Genomic DNA, 23910 nt, shown 5'->3' with positions numbered 1-23910 from the left:
GGTGAGGTGTAATATCCCAGTATAGAGTATAATACAGGTGAGATAACAGGTGAGGTGTAATATCCCAGTATACAGTATAATACAGGTAAGATAACAGGTGAGGTGTAATATCCCAGTATACAGTATAATACGGGTGAGATAACAGGTGAGGTGTAATATCCCAGTATAGAGTATAATACAGGTGAGATAACAGGTGAGGTGTAATATCCCAGTATACAGTATAATACAGGTGAGATAACAGGTGAGGTGTAATATCCAGTATACAGTATAATACAGGTAAGATAACAGGTGAGGTGTAATATCCCAGTATACAGTATAATACAGGTAAGATAACAGGTGAGGTGTAATATCCCAGTATACAGAATAATACAGGTGAGATAACAGGTGAGGTGTAATATCCCAGTATACAGTATAATACAGGTGAGATAACAGGTGAGGTGTAATATCCCAGTATACAGAATAATACAGGTGAGATAACAGGTGAGGTGTAATATCCAGTATACAGTATAATACAGGTGAGATAACAGGTGAGGTGTAATATCCCATTATATAGAATAATACAGGTGAGATAACAGGTGAGGTGTAATATCCCAGTATACAGTATAATACATGTGAGATAACAGGTGAGGTGTAATATCCAAGTATACAGTATAATCCAGGTGAGATAACAGGTGAGGTGTAATATCCCAGTATATAGTATAATACAGGTGAGATAACAGGTGAGGTGTAATATCCCAGTATACAGTATACGACAGGTGAGATAACAGGTGAGGTGTAATATCCCAGTATAGAGTATAATACAGGTGAGATAACAGGTAAGGTGTAATATCCAGTATACAGTATAATACAGGTGAGATAACAGGTGAGGTGTAATATCCCACTATACAGAATAATACAGGTGAGATAACAGGTGAGGTGTAATATCCCAGTATACAGAATAATACAGGTGAGATAACAGGTGAGGTGTAATATCCCAGTATACAGAATACAGGTGAGATAACAGGTGAAGTGTAATATCCCAGTATACAGTATAATACAGGTAAGATAACAGGTGAGGTGTAATATCCAGTATAGAGTATAATACAGGTGAGATAACAGGTGAGGTGTAATATCCCAGTATACAGTATAATACGGGTGAGATAACAGGTGAGGTGTAATATCCCACTATACAGTATAATACAGGTGAGATAACAGGTGAGGTGTAATATCCCAGTATACAGAATAATACAGGTGAGATAACAGGTGAGGTGTAATATCCCAGTATAGAGTATAATACAGGTGAGATAACAGGTGAGGTGTAATATCCCAGTATACGACAGGTGAGATAACAGGTGAGGTGTAATATCCCAGTATAGAGTATAATACAGGTGAGATAACAGGTGAGGTGTAATATCCAGTATACAGTATAATACAGGTGAGATAACAGGTGAGGTGTAATATCCCAGTATAGAGTATAATACAGGTGAGATAACAGGTGAGGTGTAATATCCCAGTATAGAGTATAATACAGGTGAGATAACAGGTGAGGTGTAATATCCAGTATACAGTATAATACAGGTGAGATAACAGGTGAGGTGTAATATCCCAGTATACAGTATAATACAGGTGAGATAACAGGTGAGGTGTAATATCCCAGTATACAGAATAATACAGGTGAGATAACAGGTGAGGTGTAATATCCAGTATACAGTATAATACAGGTGAGATAACAGGTGAGGTGTAATATCCCATTATATAGAATAATACAGGTGAGATAACAGGTGAGGTGTAATATCCCAGTATACAGTATAATACATGTGAGATAACAGGTGAGGTGTAATATCCAAGTATACAGTATAATCCAGGTGAGATAACAGGTGAGGTGTAATATCCCAGTATATAGTATAATACAGGTGAGATAACAGGTGAGGTGTAATATCCCAGTATACAGTATACGACAGGTGAGATAACAGGTGAGGTGTAATATCCCAGTATAGAGTATAATACAGGTGAGATAACAGGTAAGGTGTAATATCCAGTATACAGTATAATACAGGTGAGATAACAGGTGAGGTGTAATATCCCACTATACAGAATAATACAGGTGAGATAACAGGTGAGGTGTAATATCCCAGTATACAGAATAATACAGGTGAGATAACAGGTGAGGTGTAATATCCCAGTATACAGAATACAGGTGAGATAACAGGTGAAGTGTAATATCCCAGTATACAGTATAATACAGGTAAGATAACAGGTGAGGTGTAATATCCAGTATACAGTATAATACAGGTGAGATAACAGGTGAGGTGTAATATCCCTGTATACAGTATAATACAGGTAAGATAACAGGTGAGGTGTAATATCCCAGTATACAGAATAATACAGGTGAGATAACAGGAGAGGTGTAATATCCAGTATAGAGTATAATACAGGTGAGATAACAGGTGAGGTGTAATATCCCAGTATACAGTATAATACGGGTGAGATAACAGGTGAGGTGTAATATCCCACTATACAGTATAATACAGGTGAGATAACAGGTGAGGTGTAATATCCCAGTATACAGAATAATACAGGTGAGATAACAGGTGAGGTGTAATATCCCAGTATAGAGTATAATACAGGTGAGATAACAGGTGAGGTGTAATATCCCAGTATACAGTATACGACAGGTGAGATAACAGGTGAGGTGTAATATCCCAGTATAGAGTATAATACAGGTGAGATAACAGGTGAGGTGTAATATCCAGTATACAGTATAATACAGGTGAGATAACAGGTGAGGTGTAATATCCCAGTATAGAGTATAATACAGGTGAGATAACAGGTGAGGTGTAATATCCCAGTATAGAGTATAATACAGGTGAGATAACAGGTGAGGTGTAATATCCCAGTATACAGTATAATACAGGTGAGATAACAGGTGAGGTGTAATATCCCTGTATACAGTATAATACAGGTGAGATAACAGGTGAGTTGTAATATCCCAGTATAGAGTATAATACAGGTGAGGTGTAATATCCCAGTATAGAGTATAATACAGGTGAGATAACAGGTGAGGTGTAATATCCCAGTATACAGAATAATACAGGTGAGATAACAGGTGAGGTGTAATATCTCAGTATACAGTGTAATACAGGTGAGATAACAGGTGAGGTGTAATATCCCTGTATGCAGTATAATACAGGTGAGATAACAGGTGAGGTGTAATATCCCAGTATACAGTATAATACAGGTGAGATAACAGGTGAGGTGTAATATCCAAGTATACAGTATAATCCAGGTGAGATAACAGGTGAGGTGTAATATCCCAGTATATAGTATTATACAGGTGAGATAACAGGTGAGGTGTAATATCCCAGTATACAGTATACGACAGGTGAGATAACAGGTGAGGTGTAATATCCCAGTATAGAGTATAATACAGGTGAGATAACAGGTAAGGTGTAATATCCAGTATACAGTATAATACAGGTGAGATAACAGGTGAGGTGTAATATCCCACTATACAGAATAATACAGGTGAGATAACAGGTGAGGTGTAATATCCCAGTATACAGAATAATACAGGTGAGATAACAGGTGAGGTGTAATATCCCAGTATACAGAATACAGGTGAGATAACAGGTGAAGTGTAATATCCCAGTATACAGTATAATACAGGTAAGATAACAGGTGAGGTGTAATATCCAGTATACAGTATAATACAGGTGAGATAACAGGTGAGGTGTAATATCCCTGTATACAGTATAATACAGGTAAGATAACAGGTGAGGTGTAATATCCCAGTATACAGAATAATACAGGTGAGATAACAGGAGAGGTGTAATATCCAGTATAGAGTATAATACAGGTGAGATAACAGGTGAGGTGTAATATCCCAGTATACAGTATAATACGGGTGAGATAACAGGTGAGGTGTAATATCCAGTATACAGTATAATACAGGTGAGATAACAGGTAAGGTGTAATATCCAGTCTACAGTATAATACAGGTGAGATAACAGGTGAGGTGTAATATCCCAGTATACAGTATAATACAGGTGAGATAACAGGTGAGGTGTAATATCCCAGTATACAGTATAATACAGGTGAGATAACAGGTGAGGTGTAATATCCAGTATACAGTATAATACAGGTAAGATAACAGTTGAGGTGTAATATCCCAGTATACAGTATAATACGGGTGAAATAACAGGTGAGGTGTAATATCCCAGTATACAGTATAATACAGGTGAGATAACAGGAGAGGTGTAATATCCAGTATAGAGTATAATACAGGTGAGATAACAGGTGAGGTGTAATATCCCAGTATACAGTATAATACGGGTGAGATAACAGGTGAGGTGTAATATCCAGTATACAGTATAATACAGGTGAGATAACAGGTAAGGTGTAATATCCAGTCTACAGTATAATACAGGTGAGATAACAGGTGAGGTGTAATATCCCAGTATACAGTATAATACAGGTGAGATAACAGGTGAGGTGTAATATCCCAGTATACAGTATAATACAGGTGAGATAACAGGTGAGGTGTAATATCCAGTATACAGTATAATACAGGTAAGATAACAGTTGAGGTGTAATATCCCAGTATACAGTATAATACGGGTGAGATAACAGGTGAGGTGTAATATCCCAGTATACAGTATAATACGGGTGAGATAACAGGTGAGGTGTAATATCCCAGTATACAGTATAATACAGGTGAGATAACAGGTGAGGTGTAATATCCCAGTATAGAGTATAATACAGGTGAGATAACAGGTGAGGTGTAATATCCCAGTATACAGTATAATACAGGTAAGATAACAGGTGAGGTGTAATATCCCAGTATACAGTATAATACGGGTGAGATAACAGGTGAGGTGTAATATCCCAGTATAGAGTATAATACAGGTGAGATAACAGGTGAGGTGTAATATCCCAGTATACAGTATAATACAGGTGAGATAACAGGTGAGGTGTAATATCCAGTATACAGTATAATACAGGTAAGATAACAGGTGAGGTGTAATATCCCAGTATACAGTATAATACAGGTAAGATAACAGGTGAGGTGTAATATCCCAGTATACAGAATAATACAGGTGAGATAACAGGTGAGGTGTAATATCCCAGTATACAGTATAATACAGGTGAGATAACAGGTGAGGTGTAATATCCCAGTATAGAGTATAATACAGGTGAGATAACAGGTGAGGTGTAATATCCAGTATACAGTATAATACAGGTGAGATAACAGGTGAGGTGTAATGTCCCAGTATACAGTATAATACAGGTGTGATATCAGGTGAGGTGTAATATCCCAGTATAGAGTATAATACAGGTGAGATAACAGGTGAGGTGTAATATCTCAGTATACAGTATAATACAGGTGAGATAACAGGTGAGGTGTAATATCCAGTATACAGTATAATACAGGTGAGGTAACAGGTGAGGTGTAATATCTCAGTATACAGTATAATACAGGTGAGATAACAGGTGAGGTGTAATATCCCAGTATACAGTATAATACAGGTGAGATAACAGGTGAGGTGTAATATCCCAGTATACAGAATAATACAGGTGAGATAACAGAAGAGGTGTAATATCCAGTATACAGTATAATACAGGTGAGATAACAGGTGAGGTGTAATATCCCAGTATAGAGTATAATACCGGTGAGATAACAGGAGATAATATCTCAGTATACAGTATAATACAGGTGAGATAACAGGTGAGGTGTAATATCTCAGTATACAGTGTAATACAGGTGAGATAACAGGTGAGGTGTAATATCCCTGTATGCAGTATAATACAGGTGAGATAACAGGTGAGGTGTAATATCCCAGTATAGAGTATAATACAGGTGAGATAACAGGTGAGGTGTAATATCCCAGTATACAGTATAATACAGGTGAGATAACACGTGAGGTGTAATATCCCAGTATAGAGTATAATACAGGTGAGATAACAGGAGATAATATCTCAGTATACAGTATAATACAGGTGAGATAACAGGTGAGATGTAATATCTCAGTATAGAGTATAATACAGGTGAGGTGTAATATCCCAGTATAGAGTATAATACAGGTGAGATAACAGGTGAGGTGTAATATCCAGTATACAGTATAATACAGGTGAGATAACAGGTGAGGTGTAATATCCCAGTATAGAGTATAATACAGGTGAGATAACAGGAGATAATATCTCAGTATACAGTATAATACAGGTGAGATAACAGGTGAGGTGTAATATCTCAGTATACAGTGTAATACAGGTGAGATAACAGGTGAGGTGTAATATCACTGTATGCAGTATAATACAGGTGAGATAACAGGTGAGGTGTAATATCCCAGTATACAGTATAATACAGGTGAGATAACAGGTGAGGTGTAATATCCAAGTATACAGTATAATCCAGGTGAGATAACAGGTGAGGTGTAATATCCCAGTATATAGTATAATACAGGTGAGATAACAGGTGAGGTGTAATATCCCAGTATACAGTATACGACAGGTGAGATAACAGGTGAGGTGTAATATCCCAGTATAGAGTATAATACAGGTGAGATAACAGGTGAGGTGTAATATCCAGTATACAGTATAATACAGGTGAGATAACAGGTGAGGTGTAATATCCAGTATACAGTATAATACAGGTGAGATAACAGGTGAGGTGTAATATCCCACTATACAGTATAATACAGGTGAGATAACAGGTGAGGTGTAATATCCCAGTATAGAATATAATATAGGTGAGATAACAGGTGAGGTGTAATATCCAGTATACAGTATAATACAGGTGAGATAACAGGTGAGGTGTAATATCCCACTATACAGTATAATACAGGTGAGATAACAGGTGAGGTGTAATATCCCAGTATAGAGTATAATACAGGTGAGATAACAGGTGAGGTGTAATATCCCAGTATACAGAATAATACAGGTGAGATAACAGGTGAGGTGTAATATCCCAGTATAGAGTATAATACAGGTGAGATAACAGGTGAGGTGTAATATCCCAGTATACAGTATACGACAGGTGAGATAACAGGTGAGGTGTAATATCCCAGTATAGAGTATAATACAGGTGAGATAACAGGTGAGGTGTAATATCCCAGTATAGAGTATAATACAGGTGAGATAACAGGTGAGGTGTAATATCCAGTATACAGTATAATACAGGTGAGATAACAGGTGAGGTGTAATATCCCAGTATACAGTATAATACAGGTGAGATAACAGGTGAGGTGTAATATCCCTGTATACAGTATAATACAGGTGAGATAACAGGTGAGTTGTAATATCCAGTATACAGTATAGTACAGGTGAGGTATAATATCCCAGTATAGAGTATAATACAGGTGAGGTGTAATATCCCAGTATAGAGTATAATACAGGTGAGATAACAGGTGAGGTGTAATATCCCAGTATAGAGTATAATACAGGTGAGATAACAGGTGAGGTGTAATATCCAGTATACAGTATAATACAGGTGAGATAACAGGTGAGGTGTAATATCCCAGTATACAGTATAATACAGGTGAGATAACAGGTGAGGTGTAATATCCCTGTATACAGTATAATACAGGTGAGATAACAGGTGAGTTGTAATATCCAGTATACAGTATAGTACAGGTGAGGTATAATATCCCAGTATAGAGTATAATACAGGTGAGGTGTAATATCCCAGTATAGAGTATAATACAGGTGAGATAACAGGTGAGGTGTAATATCCCAGTATACAGTATAATACAGGTGAGATAACTGGTGAGGTGTAATATCCCAGTATAGAGTATAATACAGGTGAGATAACAGGTGAGGTGTAATATCCCAGTATACAGTATAATACAGGTGAGATAACAGGTGAGGTGTAATATCCCAGTATACAGAATAATACAGGTGAGATAACAGGTGTGGTGTAATATCCAGTATAATACAGGTGAGGTGTAATATCCCAGTATACAGTAAAATACAGGTGAGATAACAGGTGAGGTGTAATATCCCAGTATACAGAATAATACAGGTGAGATAACAGGTGAGGTGTAATATCCCAGTATAGAGTATAATACAGGTGAGATAACAGGTGAGGTGTAATATCCCAGTATACAGTATAATACAGGTGAGATAACAGGTGAGGTGTAATATCCAGTATACAGTATAATACAGGTGTGATAACAGGTGAGGTGTAATATCCCAGTATACAGTATAATACAGGTGAGATAACAGGTGAGGTGTAATATCCCAGTATAGAGTATAATACATGTGAGATAACAGGTGAGGTGTAATATCCCAGTATATAGTATAATACAGGTGAGATAACAGGTGAGGTGTAATATCCCAGTATAGAGTATAATACATGTGAGATAACAGGTGAGGTGTAATATCCCAGTATACAGTATAATACAGGTGAGATAACGTGAGGTGTAATATCCAGTATACAGTATAATACAGGTGTGATAACAGGTGAGGTGTAATATCCCAGTATACAGTATAATACAGGTGAGATAACATGTGAGGTGTAATATCCAGTATACAGTATAATACAGGTGAGATAACAGGTGAGGTGTAATATCCCAGTATACAGTATAATACAGGTGAGATAACAGGTGAGGTGTAATATCCCAGTATAGAGTATAATACAGGTGTGATAACAGGTGAGGTGTAATATCCAGTATACAGTATAATACAGGTGAGATAACAGGTGAGGTGTAATATCCCAGTATAGAGTATAATACAGGTGAGATAACAGGTGAGGTGTAATATCCCAGTATACAGTATAATACAGGTGAGATAACAGGTGAGATGTAATATCCCAGTATACAGTATAATACAGGTGAGATAACAGGTGAGGTGTAATGTCCCAGTATAGAGTATAATACAGGTGAGATAACAGGTGAGGTGTAATATCCAGTATACAGTATAATACAGGTGAGATAACAGGTGAGGTGTAATGTCCCAGTATAGAGTATAATACAGGTGAGATAACAGGAGAGGTGTAATATCCCAGTATACAGTATAATACAGGTGTGATATCAGGTGAGGTGTAATATCCAGTATACAGTATAATACAGGTGAGATAACAGGTGAGGTGTAATGTCCCAGTATACAGTATAATACAGGTGAGGTGTAATATCCCAGTATACAGTATAATACAGGTGAGATGACAGGTGAGGTGTAATATCCCAGTATAGAGTATAATACAGGTGAGATAACAGGTGAGGTGTAATATCCCAGTATACAGTATAATACAGGTGAGGTGTAATATCCCAGTATACAGTATAATACAGGTGAGATAACAGGTGAGGTGTAATATCCCAGTATACAGTATAATACAGGTGAGATAACAGGTGAGGTGTAATATCCCAGTATACAGTATAATACAGGTGAGATAACAGGTGAGGTGTAATATCCAGTATACAGTATAATACAGGTGAGAAAACAGGTGAGGTGTAATATCCCAGTATAGAGTATAATACAGGTGAGATAACAGGTGAGGTGTAATATCCCAGTATAGAGTATAATACAGGTGAGATAACAGGTGAGGTGTAATATCCCAGTATATAGTATAATCCAGGTGTGATATTAGGTGAGGTGTAATATCCCAGTGTCACGATTCCCCCCGACCGCTGTCACCACTGGGTCAGGATTCACACCGTGACCGTCACCCCTACGTCACGGATCAGGGTGACTTTAGGCCAACCGACGGCTATCACATGTGCAGGGGGGCTTATCTTAGTTATCCCTCCACTGCTAACAATGTGATGAAAAACCACACACAAGGCTATTGACCTCTTAGTTTACAGCAGGGGCTTATTCTAGGTATCCCACTGCTTTTCTATATACCACGAACTGCAGGGATTTATGTATATCCCGCTTACAGTTCCTCTTAACACTTGCAGCTCTCTGGCGCCCCCTTACTCTCAGGTCAGATTAGGTACTGCACCCTGGGTAATTAGTCGCCAGAAAGGCTGCCTGCTATGTACTGGCTATTGGGCACGCTGCAGCGACGCGATAACTACTCCCACTCAGGCAGGAACAATAATTATTAAAGCCGCAGCCGCTACCACATAACCCAAAAGTCTGCACACTATCGGTATCACTGCCACCAGCTTCGATTAAACGGGTCCGAAGCTAACCCAACACAACAGTAACAGTAGCGTATTTCACTTCAGAAGACAGGGTAAGTTTAGAGCAGGAGAACGAACTAATATATAATAGTATATCCCATTAAAAATAATTAGGCAATGCTTTATCAAAAATAGTTTATAAAGAGGTTATAAATGAGACAATTGCAAATATGTACATGGGTAATTATAACATAAAGGGAATAAATGAGAAAAGCAACACTTACATGTTTAAAGCATGACAAGCAACCAGGCTAGTGCAGTTTCCATACATCCCAGTCCATGGGATGTACCAGCTCTTCCAGGACAATAGGACAAAGCAGTCCAGAAGGAGAAATCAGCAAAAAGTGACTCCTCAGAGCCTGCCAGACACTTAAAACATTAAGGCTGTGACATCACAGAAAGGCTGGCTTATCCAGACCCTCCTCTCTCTACATTCTGCCTAAACTTTAAACTATTCTCTCTAATTTCTATAACTTCACTACAAAACATGACAGAGTCATACCAAACCCATAATTCATCTCGGATTAACGTGAGCATTCTAATGAGATCAAATATGTCCTATCTGGGATACATATTTACAGAGAAAACCCTACTTCTTTACCAGATGGAGTTAGAAACCCGAGATTCATGGGATGTGTAGATACACCGAGTGAGACTACGAATATATATTTTCATGTTCCTAGCTTAAATCGTTTGCCTAATATCTAACAAAAACTAAACAAAGAATCTTTCCTGAATCTTGGAGCCACTTTTCCAGTTTGAACTAGAGAATGTGGGAGGGGTGAGGGACTTTCCTCTGAGCCTGGAATTTACGACCCCAGAGCAATAAAACCCCCTTCTAGCATACAGTCCGTAGCCCAGAGAGAAACAAGTAGAGTCAGCTAGTGAAGGGGGGGTTTAGCCCACCTCATGAGCTGACGAGCAACTAAACTTATATGATATTTCATACCATATCGTGACACCTCCCCCTTTTGGTGTGCGCTAGGGAGGCAGTACCCCACGGTATGCCTCCATGGGCACCTCAGTAGGTTCACCCTGGCGGGAGAGTCCATCTGCATTCCCATGCTCTTTGCCCGTTTTATGTTCAATGGTGAAGTCAAACTGCTGAAGGGCAAGGCTCCAGCGTAGCAACCTGCCGTTGGTTCCACACATAGCATTTAGCCAGCGCAGAGGGTTGTGGTCGGTCACCACAGTGAAGGTGTGACCGTACAAGTAGGGCTGCAAGCGCTGCAGGGCCCAGACTATGGCCAGGCACTCCTTCTCGATGGTGGAGTAGGCCACTTCCCTCGGCAAAAGTTTCCGGCTCAGGTATAACACGGGGTGCTCTTGGTCCTCCGAGTCAACCTGGCTGAGTACAGCACCAAGGCCAAACTCGCTGGCGTCGGTCTGCACCAAGAACGGTCGACTGCTGTCGACTGCTTTCAACACAGGGGCGTTGCACAGTGCAGTTTTCAACGCCTGGAAGGCCCCCTCACAGCCATCTGTCCAGTTGACAATGTGAGGTAGCTTCTTCCTGGTGAGGTCCGTCAAAGGTTTTGCCAGGCTACTATAGTGCTTTACGAAGCGCCTATAGTACCCTGCAGTGCCCAAGAAGGACATCACCTGTTTCTTGGTCACGGGAGTGGGCCAGTTCACGATCACTCCCACTTTGTCAGGCTCTGGCTTCAGGGTGTTCCCGCCTACCCGGTGTCCTAGGTAGTGAACCTCCCTCTTGCCCATCTGACACTTCCCCGGCTTGATAGTCAGTCCTGCTTGGTGAATCCGCCTGAGCACCTCCTCGAGATGCTGCAGGTGTTCCTTCCAGGAGGGACTGAAGATGGCAATGTCATCCAAGTACGCCACGGCGTACGTCTCCAGTCCCTGAAGCAGGCGGTTGACCATCCGCTGGAAAGTGGCAGGGGCATTCTTCATGCCGAAGGGCATGACCGTGGACTCGTACAGTCCAAAGGGTGTGATAAAGGCGGACTTCTCCTGCGCCTCGGGGCTCAGGGGAATCTGCCAGTATCCTCTACTCAAATCCATTATTGTCAGGTATTTTGCGCCAGCTAACTTCTCAAGCAGCTCCTCGATGCGCGGCATTGGGTGCGCATCCGAGGCTGTGATGGCGTTGAGCCCCCTGTAGTCCACGCAGAACCGTGTGGTCCGGTCCTTCTTTGGCACGAGAACTACAGGCGATGCCCACGCGCTCTTTGACCGTCGAATCACCCCCAGCTGTAACATCTCATCGATCTCTTGGCGCATAGTCTGCTGCACCTGGTCAGAGATTCGATAGGGTGTCCGCCGTAGTGGGGCGTGATTCCCGGTGTCCACCTCGTGGACGGCTAACTCAGTCCTCCCAGGTCGGTTGGAGAATACGACCCGGAAGGGTTCCAGTGTGGTTTGCAACTGCACCCGCTGGGGTTCAGTTAACGAGGCGCTTACCTCCACATCCTCGATGGACCCATTGGCCTTGGCTTGGGCCAGCAAGTCCAGGAGGGTGTCTTCCTCACCGTCTTCGGGCAAGCTGCAGACCGGTAGGACGAAAGGTTCACGTTCGTGATGAGCCTTCATCATGTTGACGTGAAAGGCCTTTCGCCTACCCCGAGCGTGGTCAAGCGTGACCACGTACGTGACCGGGTTGAGCTGTTGGTGGACGACGTACGGGCCCTCCCAGGCTGCCTGAAGCTTATCCGTTGGTACGGGGACCAGCACCCACACCTTTTGGCCCACGTGGTAGGTCCGCTCCCGGGCGTTCTGGTCGTACCAGTGCTTCTGGTCAGCCTGAGCCTGCGTCATGTTGTCATGCACCAACTGCGTCAAGGTCTGCATCTTGTCACGGAAGCGCATGACATACTCCACTATGGACACTTCAGAAGGGTTCGGCTCCTCTTCCCAGGATTCTCTTACCAACCCAAGGGGTCCCCGAACTCGCCTGCCGTACAGGAGCTCGAAGGGGGAGAACCCCGTCGAGGCCTGCGGAACCTCTCGGTAAGCGAACAGCAGGTGTGGGAGGTACCGCTCCCAGTCGCGCCCTTGAGTCTCAACCAGCATGCGTAGCATCTGTTTGAGGGTACCATTGAAGCGTTCACACAAGCCATTGGTCTGTGGGTGGTACGCACTCGATACCAGGTGCTTCACCTGCATTTTCTTACAGAGAGCCTCCATTAGGCGAGACATAAATTGGGTCCCTTGATCAGTAAGCATTTCCCTGGGAAATCCTACACGTGAAAAGATGGCCAACAGGGCATCCGCCACCTTATCTGCCCTAGTTGACGACAGAGCTACTGCCTCTGGGTACCGGGTAGCATAGTCTACCACAGTAAGGATGTATTGCTTTCCAGAGCTGCTGGGGACGGCCAGCGGGCCCACAATGTCCACCGCGATCCTCTGGAAAGGCTCTTCTATCACTGGCAAAGGGATCAGGGGAGCCTTAAGAGCAGGCCCTGCCTTCCCCACTCTTTGACAGGTGACACAGGAGCGGCAGTAGTTTGACACATCTGTCCCCATCTTAGGCCAATAGAAGTGTTGAGACAGCCGGGCCTTAGTTTTGCTGATCCCCAAGTGTCCAGCTAGCGGGATCTCATGGGCAATCCGCAACAACTCACCCCGGAATTGCTGCGGGACGACCAGCTGTCTTTCCCTCAACCACTCCTTTTGTGATTCTCCGGGTACTGTCTCCCGGTATAACCTTCCTTGTTCCCAGAACACCCTCTCCTTATCAGTCACGGAGGTGGGCGTCTCGGCGAGTTGTCTCAAACTCTCTAGGCTCGCATCTGTGTGCAGAGCGGCCTGAAACTCCTGGCTAGGGGAAGCCAAAAGCGACGTCAGGGTCCCTTCCCCACGGGAACCCTCTTGGACCTGCTCTGGGTCCACCTCTGGTTCAGTCACAGTGATGACTGAGGAGGGTCCGGAAGGCAGACAGTTATCTGCGTTCCGGGCACTCTGACTGCGGGTGACAGCAGCTACGTAGGCTGTCTCCCCGGGGATTTCTACAGGCCCATCAGCCGGCGCTGCTATGGGCTCTACCTCCCCATCCACCCCCAACACTCCAGGGGCTGTGCTACTTATGGGCCAGTTACCTTCCTCGGTGGCACTGGTCACTTTCATGGCGTCACCTTCCTCACGGTTCCCATGCATCTCCCCATTTCCTGTAGCACCGACACTTGCCCCTGTTAGGGGTTCCTCAGCCGTCTCACTCCGCAGAGCGACGTGGCTGGGCACACCTGTACCTATGGACACATTAACCTTCACAGAAAAATCATTATCAGGTTCAGCTGGCACAGGTACAACATTTTCACCATCAATCCTAGGGAAAAAATCATTAGTAGATGCATCAACACAAGATAAAGCATGGTCAGGTAACACATGCGATTTCCCATCATCATCATCATCAGGGTTAACTTTACCCTCATTAGTAGATTGGGGAGGGGTGTCAGGAACGTAGTATGCATACATCCTCCCCAAATCAGTCCCCAACAAAACATCAGTGGGCAAATTATCAGACAGCCCCACTTCCTTCACCCCGCTCCCAGCACCCCAATCAATAAAAACCCGGGCCATTGGTAAGGGACAGCTGATGCCCCCAATCCCAGTGACAGTTAGGGTTTTCCCCGGAATGATTTCTTCAGGGGCCGCCAGTTCGGGTCGGATGAGGGTTCGTTCAGCCCCGGTGTCCTTGAGGCCTGTAGCAACATGGCCTCCCACAGTGACGGGCTGTACGTTGTCACACACCCTCCCAACCACACCACCCACAAAAAGAACTGCTGCATTAGGCCCTGGGGCCTTGGCTGGGGGGTTCTTCGGCCTGTCTGGACAGAAGGTACTGATATGCCCAGGCCGCTTGCAGGTGTGACACGTGCGAGGTTCGGTGGTAGGTCTGGTGCTGTTGGCCACAGGGCCAGGACCTCGGGTGTGCTGGCTGGCAGGGGCACTGGCGTTGGTTGCAGGCTTACCCCCTCTCCAGCTGGTGGTGACTGGCTTCCGCGCTTCCGATCTACGGTTGGCCTCATAGGCATCGGCAATCTGCGCTGCTTTCGTCACGTCTTTGGGTTCTCTGTCCATCACGAACTGTCGCACCTCAGCTGGGCAAAGATGAAAAAACTGGTCTTTGATCATCAGGTCTCGCAGCTGTGCAAAGGTGGTCACTGACAGTCCTTGGGTCCACTGGTCAAAGTGGGTCCCCAGTCCATGCACCACATCACTGTAACTGTCGTGTGGGCCACGTTGGAGGGTCCGGAACTTTCTACGGTACACCTCGGGTGTAAGCTGGTACTTGGCTATCAGGGCCTGCTTGATGGCCTCATAGTCACCATCTTGTTCTTGAGGGAGGGCAGCAAACGCCTCCAGAGCTTTACCTTTCAGCCCTGGTGTCAGGTATCGGGCCCATTCATCTGTAGGCAGCTGGTACTGCCTGCAGGCTTTCTCAAAGGCCCGCAGAAAAGTGTCCAAATCTCCGTCCTTCTCCATAACAGGAAAGTGATCAGGCCGGGGCTTCGGTGTCTGAGCGCTGCTAGGCTCACGGTTGGTCTGAGACAACCCCTGCATTTGCAGTCGGGCTAACTGCAGCTGGTACTCCCGCTCAGCTTGCCGCTCGGCTCGCTGGGCCTCTCTCTCAGCTCGGGCCTCTCTCTCGGCTCGCTCCTGGTATTGCTGGATCAGCTGCAGACGTCTCTCATGGTCGTCAATGGGGAATTCTTTCAAGGCCGCCTGCAGGTGGGGGTCCAATTCGCCCGGATTGCTAACAGGGCCAGCATTCAGTGGTTGGACCTCTGCTGCAGCACCATGTTCGCTGGTGCTGGCTTCTGCGGCCTCTGAGCTCTGAGATTGGTCTCGAGCGGCTTCCCATTGCACCAGATCTGCGACCAGTTGGGCTTTGTTTTTGCTTGCAAAGTCAATGTGCTGTGTCTTGCATAAGGCAACAAGGGTGTCTCTGGTCTGCTGCTCATAAAAGGTTTCTCCCAGCCCAACCATGGTTGCCAAATAAAAGATAGGATAGAAAAACGAAGAGAAAGGGAGGGGATAATTACCAGTACACAATTGTCTCACAACTAAAAAGCACTGAGTTCGTTCTCCAAACTTATTTGCGCAGAGTCCTCGCAAGAACTTTCTGCAAGTTTTTAGTGAGAGGAATGATTACTCAAACCAAATCACTAATGCTCTAAGATATCCCACCGCCTTGCCACCAATTGTCACGATTCCCCCCGACCGCTGTCACCACTGGGTCAGGATTCACACCGTGACCGTCACCCCTACGTCACGGATCAGGGTGACTTTAGGCCAACCGACGGCTATCACATGTGCAGGGGGGCTTATCTTAGTTATCCCTCCACTGCTAACAATGTGATGAAAAACCACACACAAGGCTATTGACCTCTTAGTTTACAGCAGGGGCTTATTCTAGGTATCCCACTGCTTTTCTATATACCACGAACTGCAGGGATTTATGTATATCCCGCTTACAGTTCCTCTTAACACTTGCAGCTCTCTGGCGCCCCCTTACTCTCAGGTCAGATTAGGTACTGCACCCTGGGTAATTAGTCGCCAGAAAGGCTGCCTGCTATGTACTGGCTATTGGGCACGCTGCAGCGACGCGATAACTACTCCCACTCAGGCAGGAACAATAATTATTAAAGCCGCAGCCGCTACCACATAACCCAAAAGTCTGCACACTATCGGTATCACTGCCACCAGCTTCGATTAAACGGGTCCGAAGCTAACCCAACACAACAGTAACAGTAGCGTATTTCACTTCAGAAGACAGGGTAAGTTTAGAGCAGGAGAACGAACTAATATATAATAGTATATCCCATTAAAAATAATTAGGCAATGCTTTATCAAAAATAGTTTATAAAGAGGTTATAAATGAGACAATTGCAAATATGTACATGGGTAATTATAACATAAAGGGAATAAATGAGAAAAGCAACACTTACATGTTTAAAGCATGACAAGCAACCAGGCTAGTGCAGTTTCCATACATCCCAGTCCATGGGATGTACCAGCTCTTCCAGGACAATAGGACAAAGCAGTCCAGAAGGAGAAATCAGCAAAAAGTGACTCCTCAGAGCCTGCCAGACACTTAAAACATTAAGGCTGTGACATCACAGATAGGCTGGCTTATCCAGACCCTCCTCTCTCTACATTCTGCCTAAACTTTAAACTATTCTCTCTAATTTCTATAACTTCACTACAAAACATGACAGAGTCATACCAAACCCATAATTCATCTCGGATTAACGTGAGCATTCTAATGAGATCAAATATGTCCTATCTGGGATACATATTTACAGAGAAAACCCTACTTCTTTACCAGATGGAGTTAGAAACCCGAGATTCATGGGATGTGTAGATACACCGAGTGAGACTACGAATATATATTTTCATGTTCCTAGCTTAAATCGTTTGCCTAATATCTAACAAAAACTAAACAAAGAATCTTTCCTGAATCTTGGAGCCACTTTTCCAGTTTGAACTAGAGAATGTGGGAGGGGTGAGGGACTTTCCTCTGAGCCTGGAATTTACGACCCCAGAGCAATAAAACCCCCTTCTAGCATACAGTCCTTAGCCCAGAGAGAAACAAGTAGAGTCAGCTAGTGAAGGGGGGGTTTAGCCCACCTCATGAGCTGACGAGCAACTAAACTTATATGATATTTCATACCATATCGTGACACCCAGTATACAGTATAATACAGGTGAGATAACAGGTGAGGTGTAATATCCCAGTATACACTATAATACAGGTGAGATAACAGGTGAGGTGTAATATCCCAGTATACAGTATAATACAGGTGAGATAACAGGTGAGGTGTAATATCCAGTAAACAGTATAATACAGGTGAGATAACAGGTGAGGTATAATATCCAGTCTACAGTATAATACAGGTGAGATAACAGGTGAGGTGTAATATCCCAGTATATAGTATAATCCAGGTGTGATATTAGGTGAGGTGTAATATCCCAGTATACAGTATAATACAGGTGAGATAACAGGTGAGGTGTAATATCCCAGTATACACTATAATACAGGTGAGATAACAGGTGAGGTGTAATATCCAGTCTACAGTATAATACAGGTGAGATAACAGGTGAGGTGTAATATCCCAGTATACAGTATAATACAGGTGAGATAACAGGTGAGGTGTAATATCCCTGTATAGAGTATAATACAGGTGAGATAACATGTGAGGTGTAATATCCCAGTATACAGTATAATACAGGTGAGATAACAGGTGAGGTGTAATATCCCAGTATATAGTATAATCCAGGTGTGATATTAGGTAAGGTGTAATATCCCAGTATACAGTATAATACAGGTGAGATAACAGGTGAGGTGTAATATCCCAGTATACAGTATAATACAGGTGAGATAACAGGTGAGGTGTAATATCCCAGTATACAGTATAATACAGGTGAGATAACAGGTGAGGTGTAATATCCCAGTATACAGTATAATACAGGTGAGATAACAGGTGAGGTGTAATATCCCAGTATACAGTATAATACAGGTGAGATAACATGTGAGGTGTAATATCCCAGTATACAGTATAATACAGGTGAGATAACAGGTGAGGTGTAATATCCCAGTATATAGTATAATCCAGGTGTGATATTAGGTAAGGTGTAATATCCAGTCTACAGTATAATACAGGTGAGATAACAGGTGAGGTGTAATATCCCAGTATACAGTATAATACAGGTGAGATAACAGGTGAGGTGTAATATCCCAGTAAACAGTATAATCCAGGTGTGATATTAGGTGAGGTGTAATATCCCAGTATACATAACATAGTAACATAGTAACATAGTTAGTAAGGCCGAAAAAAGACATTTGTCCATCCAGTTCAGCCTATATTCCATCATAATAAATACCCAGATCTACGTCCTTCTACAGAACCTAATAATTGTATGATACAATATTGTTCTGCTCCAGGAAGACATCCAGGCCTCTCTTGAACCCCTCGACTGAGTTCGCCATCACCACCTCCTCAGGCAAGCAATTCCAGATTCTCACTGCCCTAACAGTAAAGAATCCTCTTCTATGTTGGTGGAAAAACCTTCTCTCCTCCAGACGCAAAGAATGCCCCCTTGTGCCCGTCACCTTCCTTGGTATAAACAGATCCTCAGCGAGATATTTGTATTGTCCCCTTATATACTTATACATGGTTATTAGATCGCCCCTCAGTCGTCTTTTTTCTAGACTAAATAATCCTAATTTCGCTAATCTATCTGGGTATTGTAGTTCTCCCATCCCCTTTATTAATTTTGTTGCCCTCCTTTGTACTCTCTCTAGTTCCATTATATCCTTCCTGAGCACCGGTGCCCAAAACTGGACACAGTACTCCATGTGCGGTCTAACTAGGGATTTGTACAGAGGCAGTATAATGCTCTCATCATGTGTATCCAGACCTCTTTTAATGCACCCCATGATCCTGTTTGCCTTGGCAGCTGCTGCCTGGCACTGGCTGCTCCAGGTAAGTTTATCATTAACTAGGATCCCCAAGTCCTTCTCCCTGTCAGATTTACCCAGTGGTTTCCCATTCAGTGTGTAATGGTGACATTGATTCCTTCTTCCCATGTGTATAACCTTACATTTATCATTGTTAAACCTCATCTGCCACCTTTCAGCCCAAGTTTCCAACTTATCCAGATCCATCTGTAGCAGAATACTATCTTCTCTTGTATTAACTGCTTTACATAGTTTTGCATCATCTGCAAATATCGATATTTTACTGTGTAAACCTTCTACCAGATCATTAATGAATATGTTGAAGAGAACAGGTCCCAATACTGACCCCTGCGGTACCCCACTGGTCACAGCGACCCAGTTAGAGACTATACCATTTATAACCACCCTCTGCTTTCTATCACTAAGCCAGTTACTAACCCATTTACACACATGTTCCCCCAGACCAAGCATTCTCATTTTGTGTACCAACCTCTTGTGCGGCACGGTATCAAACGCTTTGGAAAAATCGAGATATACCACGTCCAATGACTCACCGTGGTCCAGTCTATAGCTTACCTCTTCATAAAAACTGATTAGATTGGTTTGACAGGAGCGATTTCTCATAAACCCATGCTGATATGGAGTTACACAGTTATTCTCATTGAGATAATCCAGAATAACATCCCTCAGAAACCCTTCAAATATTTTACCAACAATAGAGGTTAGACTTACTGGCCTATAATTTCCAGGTTCACTTTTAGAGCCCTTTTTGAATATTGGCACCACATTTGCTATGCGCCAGTCCTGCGGAACAGACCCTGTCGCTATAGAGTATAATACATATACATTATAATATGTATATTATAGTATAATTATACAGTATAATACAGGTGAGATAACAGGTGAGGTGTAATATCCCAGTATACAGTATAATACAGGTGAGATAACAGGTGAGGTGTAATATCCCAGTATACAGTATAATACAGGTGAGATAACAGGTGAGGTGTAATGTCCCAGTATACAGTATAATACAGGTGAGATAACAGGTGAGGTGTAATATCCAGTCTACAGTATAATACAGGTGAGATAACAGGTGAGGTGTAATATCCCAGTATATAGTATAATCCAGGTGTGATATTAGGTGAGGTGTAATATCCCAGTATACAGTATAATACAGGTGAGATAACAGGTGAGGTGTAATATCCCAGTATATAGTATAATCCAGGTGTGATATTAGGTGAGGTGTAATATCCCAGTATACAGTATAATACAGGTGAGATAACAGGTGAGGTGTAATATCCCAGTATACAGTATAATACAGGTGAGATAACAGGTGAGGTGTAATATCCCAGTATACAGTATAATACAGGTGAGATAACTGGTGAGGTGTAATATCCCAGTATACAGTATAATACAGGTGAGATAACAGGTGAGGTGTAATATCCCAGTATACAGTATAATACAGGTGAGATAACTGGTGAGGTGTAATATCCCAGTATACAGTATAATACAGGTGAGATAACAGGTGAGGTGTAATATCCCAGTATACAGTATAATACAGGTGAGATAACAGGTGAGGTGTAATATCCCAGTATACAGTGTAATACAGGTGAGATAACAGGTGAGGTGTAATGTCCCAGTATACAGTATAATACAGGTGAGATATCAGGTGAGGTGTAATATCCAGTATACAGTATAATACAGGTGAGATAACAGGTGAGGTGTAATGTCCCAGTATACAGTGTAATACAGGTGAGATAACAGGTGAGGTGTAATGTCCCAGTATACAGTATAATACAGGTGAGATAACAGGTGAGGTGTAATATCCAGTAGACAGTATAATACAGGTGAGATAATAGGTGAGGTGTAATATCCCAGTATACAGTGTAATACAGGTGAGATAACAGGTGAGGTGTAATGTCCCAGTATACAGTATAATACAGGTGAGATATCAGGTGAGGTGTAATATCCAGTATACAGTATAATACAGGTGAGATAACAGGTGAGGTGTAATGTCCCAGTATACAGTGTAATACAGGTGAGCTAACAGGTGAGGTGTAATGTCCCAGTATACAGTATAATACAGGTGAGATAACAGGTGAGGTGTAATATCCAGTAGACAGTATAATACAGGTGAGATAACAGGAGAGGTGTAATATCCCAGTATACAGTATAATACAGGTGAGATAACAGGTGAGGTGTAATATCCCAGTATACAGTATAATACAGGTGAGATAACAGGTGAGGTGTAATATCCCAGTATACAGTATAATACAGGTAAGATAACAGGTGAGGTGTAATATCCCAGTATACAGTATAATACGGGTGAGATAACAGGTGAGGTGTAATATCCCAGTATACAGAATCATACAGGTGAGATAACAGGTGAGGTGTAATATCCAGTATACAGTATAATACGGGTGAGATAACAGGTGAGGTGTAATATCCCAGTATACAGTATAATACAGGTGAGATAACAGGTGAGGTGTAATATCCAGTATACAGTATAATACAGGTGAGATAACAGGTGAGGTGTAATATCCCAGTATACAGTATAATACAGGTGAGATAACAGGTGAGGTGTAATATCCCAGTATAGAGTATAATACAGGTGAGATAACAGGTGAGGTGTAATATCCAGTATACAGTATAATACGGGTGAGATAACAGGTGAGGTGTAATATCCCAGTATACAGTATAATACAGGTGAGATAACAGGTGAGGTGTAATATCCAGTATACAGTATAATACAGGTGAGATAACAGGTGAGGTGTAATATCCCAGTATACAGTATAATACAGGTGAGATAACAGGTGAGGTGTAATATCCCAGTATAGAGTATAATACAGGTGAGATAACAGGTGAGGTGTAATATCCCAGTATACAGTATAATACAGGTGAGATAACAGGTGAGGTGTAATATCCCAGTATACAGTATAATACAGGTGAGGTGTAATATCCCAGTATACAGTATAATACAGGTGAGATAACAGGTGAGGTGTAATATCCCAGTATACAGTATAATACAGGTGAGATAACAGGTGAGGTGTAATATCCAGTCTACAGTATAATACAGGTGAGATAACAGGTGAGGTGTAATATCACAGTATACAGTATAATACAGGTGAGATAACAGGTGAGGTCTAATATCCTAGTATACAGTGTAATACAGGTGAGATAACAGGTGAGGTGTAATATCACAGTATACAGTATAATACAGGTGAGATAACAGGTGAGGTGTAATATCCCAGTATACAGTATAATACAGGTGAGGTGTAATATCCCAGTATATAGTGTAATACAGGTGAGATAACAGGTGAGGTGTAATGTCCCAGTATACAGTGTAATACTAGGCATATATTACTACACACAAGTCCTCCATATCTTCATTATGGTCTCTGGCTCTCCTCTCCACAGTTGGATGGTGATGATGTGAAGCCGATATTCGATGAGCAGGAGGGGGTGGATGAATACAATGAGATGCCGATGCCAGTATAAGTGTTTCTTGTGCCTTGGATGTTGTGGATGTCGTCCATCACATGGTTGCCTCTTCATAAAATCACACCTTGAACTCTCCGACTTTCTGCAGTCAAGCATAGAAGCAATTTCAGCATGAGGGGGAGGGGCTAGGCTCCTCGTGGGAGGGCTCTTCAGTAGATGGATCTCTGCAGGGGTGGAGCTTTCTGTGTGTCTATGTAGACATTATATGTGATTATCAGGTGGCTCTTGGATCACTGTTACCTTAAATTGGACTCCGCGCAGAATGAAGCTGCCTTCTCCACTGGATATTATGTCCCCCATGTGTGACCCCTGTAGTGAGAATACAGAACGCCACGGGGCAGTGATCATATCAACAGGGGGCATCATGATGACACTCAGTGATATTACACAGATCTGCATCATCATGGAGCGGCAGCAAACGACGACTGACCCCAGGAAACCATGTCCAGATCTGAGGGACAAGCTGCCATCGGCTATGGAACTACTGCTGTACAATATATTATCCCCGGTCGTGTCGTCTGTGTCACCTCCAACATACATGTTACACTCAAGGACTAAATTGTTGGTTTTTCTTACATTTACAGAAGTGACCTACAATGGTTACTGGAGACGTACTTGTCAATGTACATCTACTGAATATCAGTGACAACAATTAGAAATTGGTTTTGGTTTCTTTGTTATTTTTCCTTCCACAATTTACAGGCAAACTAATGAACATATCCTGCACCCATACAAGAGATTTAAAATACTGCGACCATAGGGACCTGCGATACTGAGGTCATTAGCATGGTGTTGAGATCAGTCAGTCACCTATTTGGAGGGTGAAAAGTAGTCACTGTGCTGTTTGGGATCATGGTGTGTACCACACTGAAAGCGGAGGAGAGA

The 23910-nt window shown here is 42.6% G+C and overlaps 1 protein-coding gene across 4 annotated transcripts in view; it reads left to right on the top strand.

The window, feature by feature from the left end:
* The window catches only part of SLC4A2 (solute carrier family 4 member 2), a 256403-nt gene extending 232714 nt beyond the window's left edge, over positions 1-23689 (top strand). For all 4 annotated transcript variants that reach the window (XM_069729044.1, XM_069729045.1, XM_069729046.1 and 1 more), the window contains one exon: positions 22942-23689. In XM_069729044.1, coding sequence (XP_069585145.1) covers positions 22942-23022 — 81 coding nt within the window. In that variant the 3' untranslated portion in view covers positions 23023-23689. The remainder of the gene's footprint in view (positions 1-22941) is intronic.
* Positions 23690-23910: the final 221 nt, after the last annotated feature.

Source organism: Ranitomeya imitator, chromosome 6 (assembly GCF_032444005.1).
Source record: "Ranitomeya imitator isolate aRanImi1 chromosome 6, aRanImi1.pri, whole genome shotgun sequence".
NCBI lineage: Eukaryota > Metazoa > Chordata > Amphibia > Anura > Dendrobatidae > Ranitomeya > Ranitomeya imitator.
Note: the sequence above shows the minus strand (reverse complement) of the source record. Positions and strands in the feature narration are given on the sequence as shown.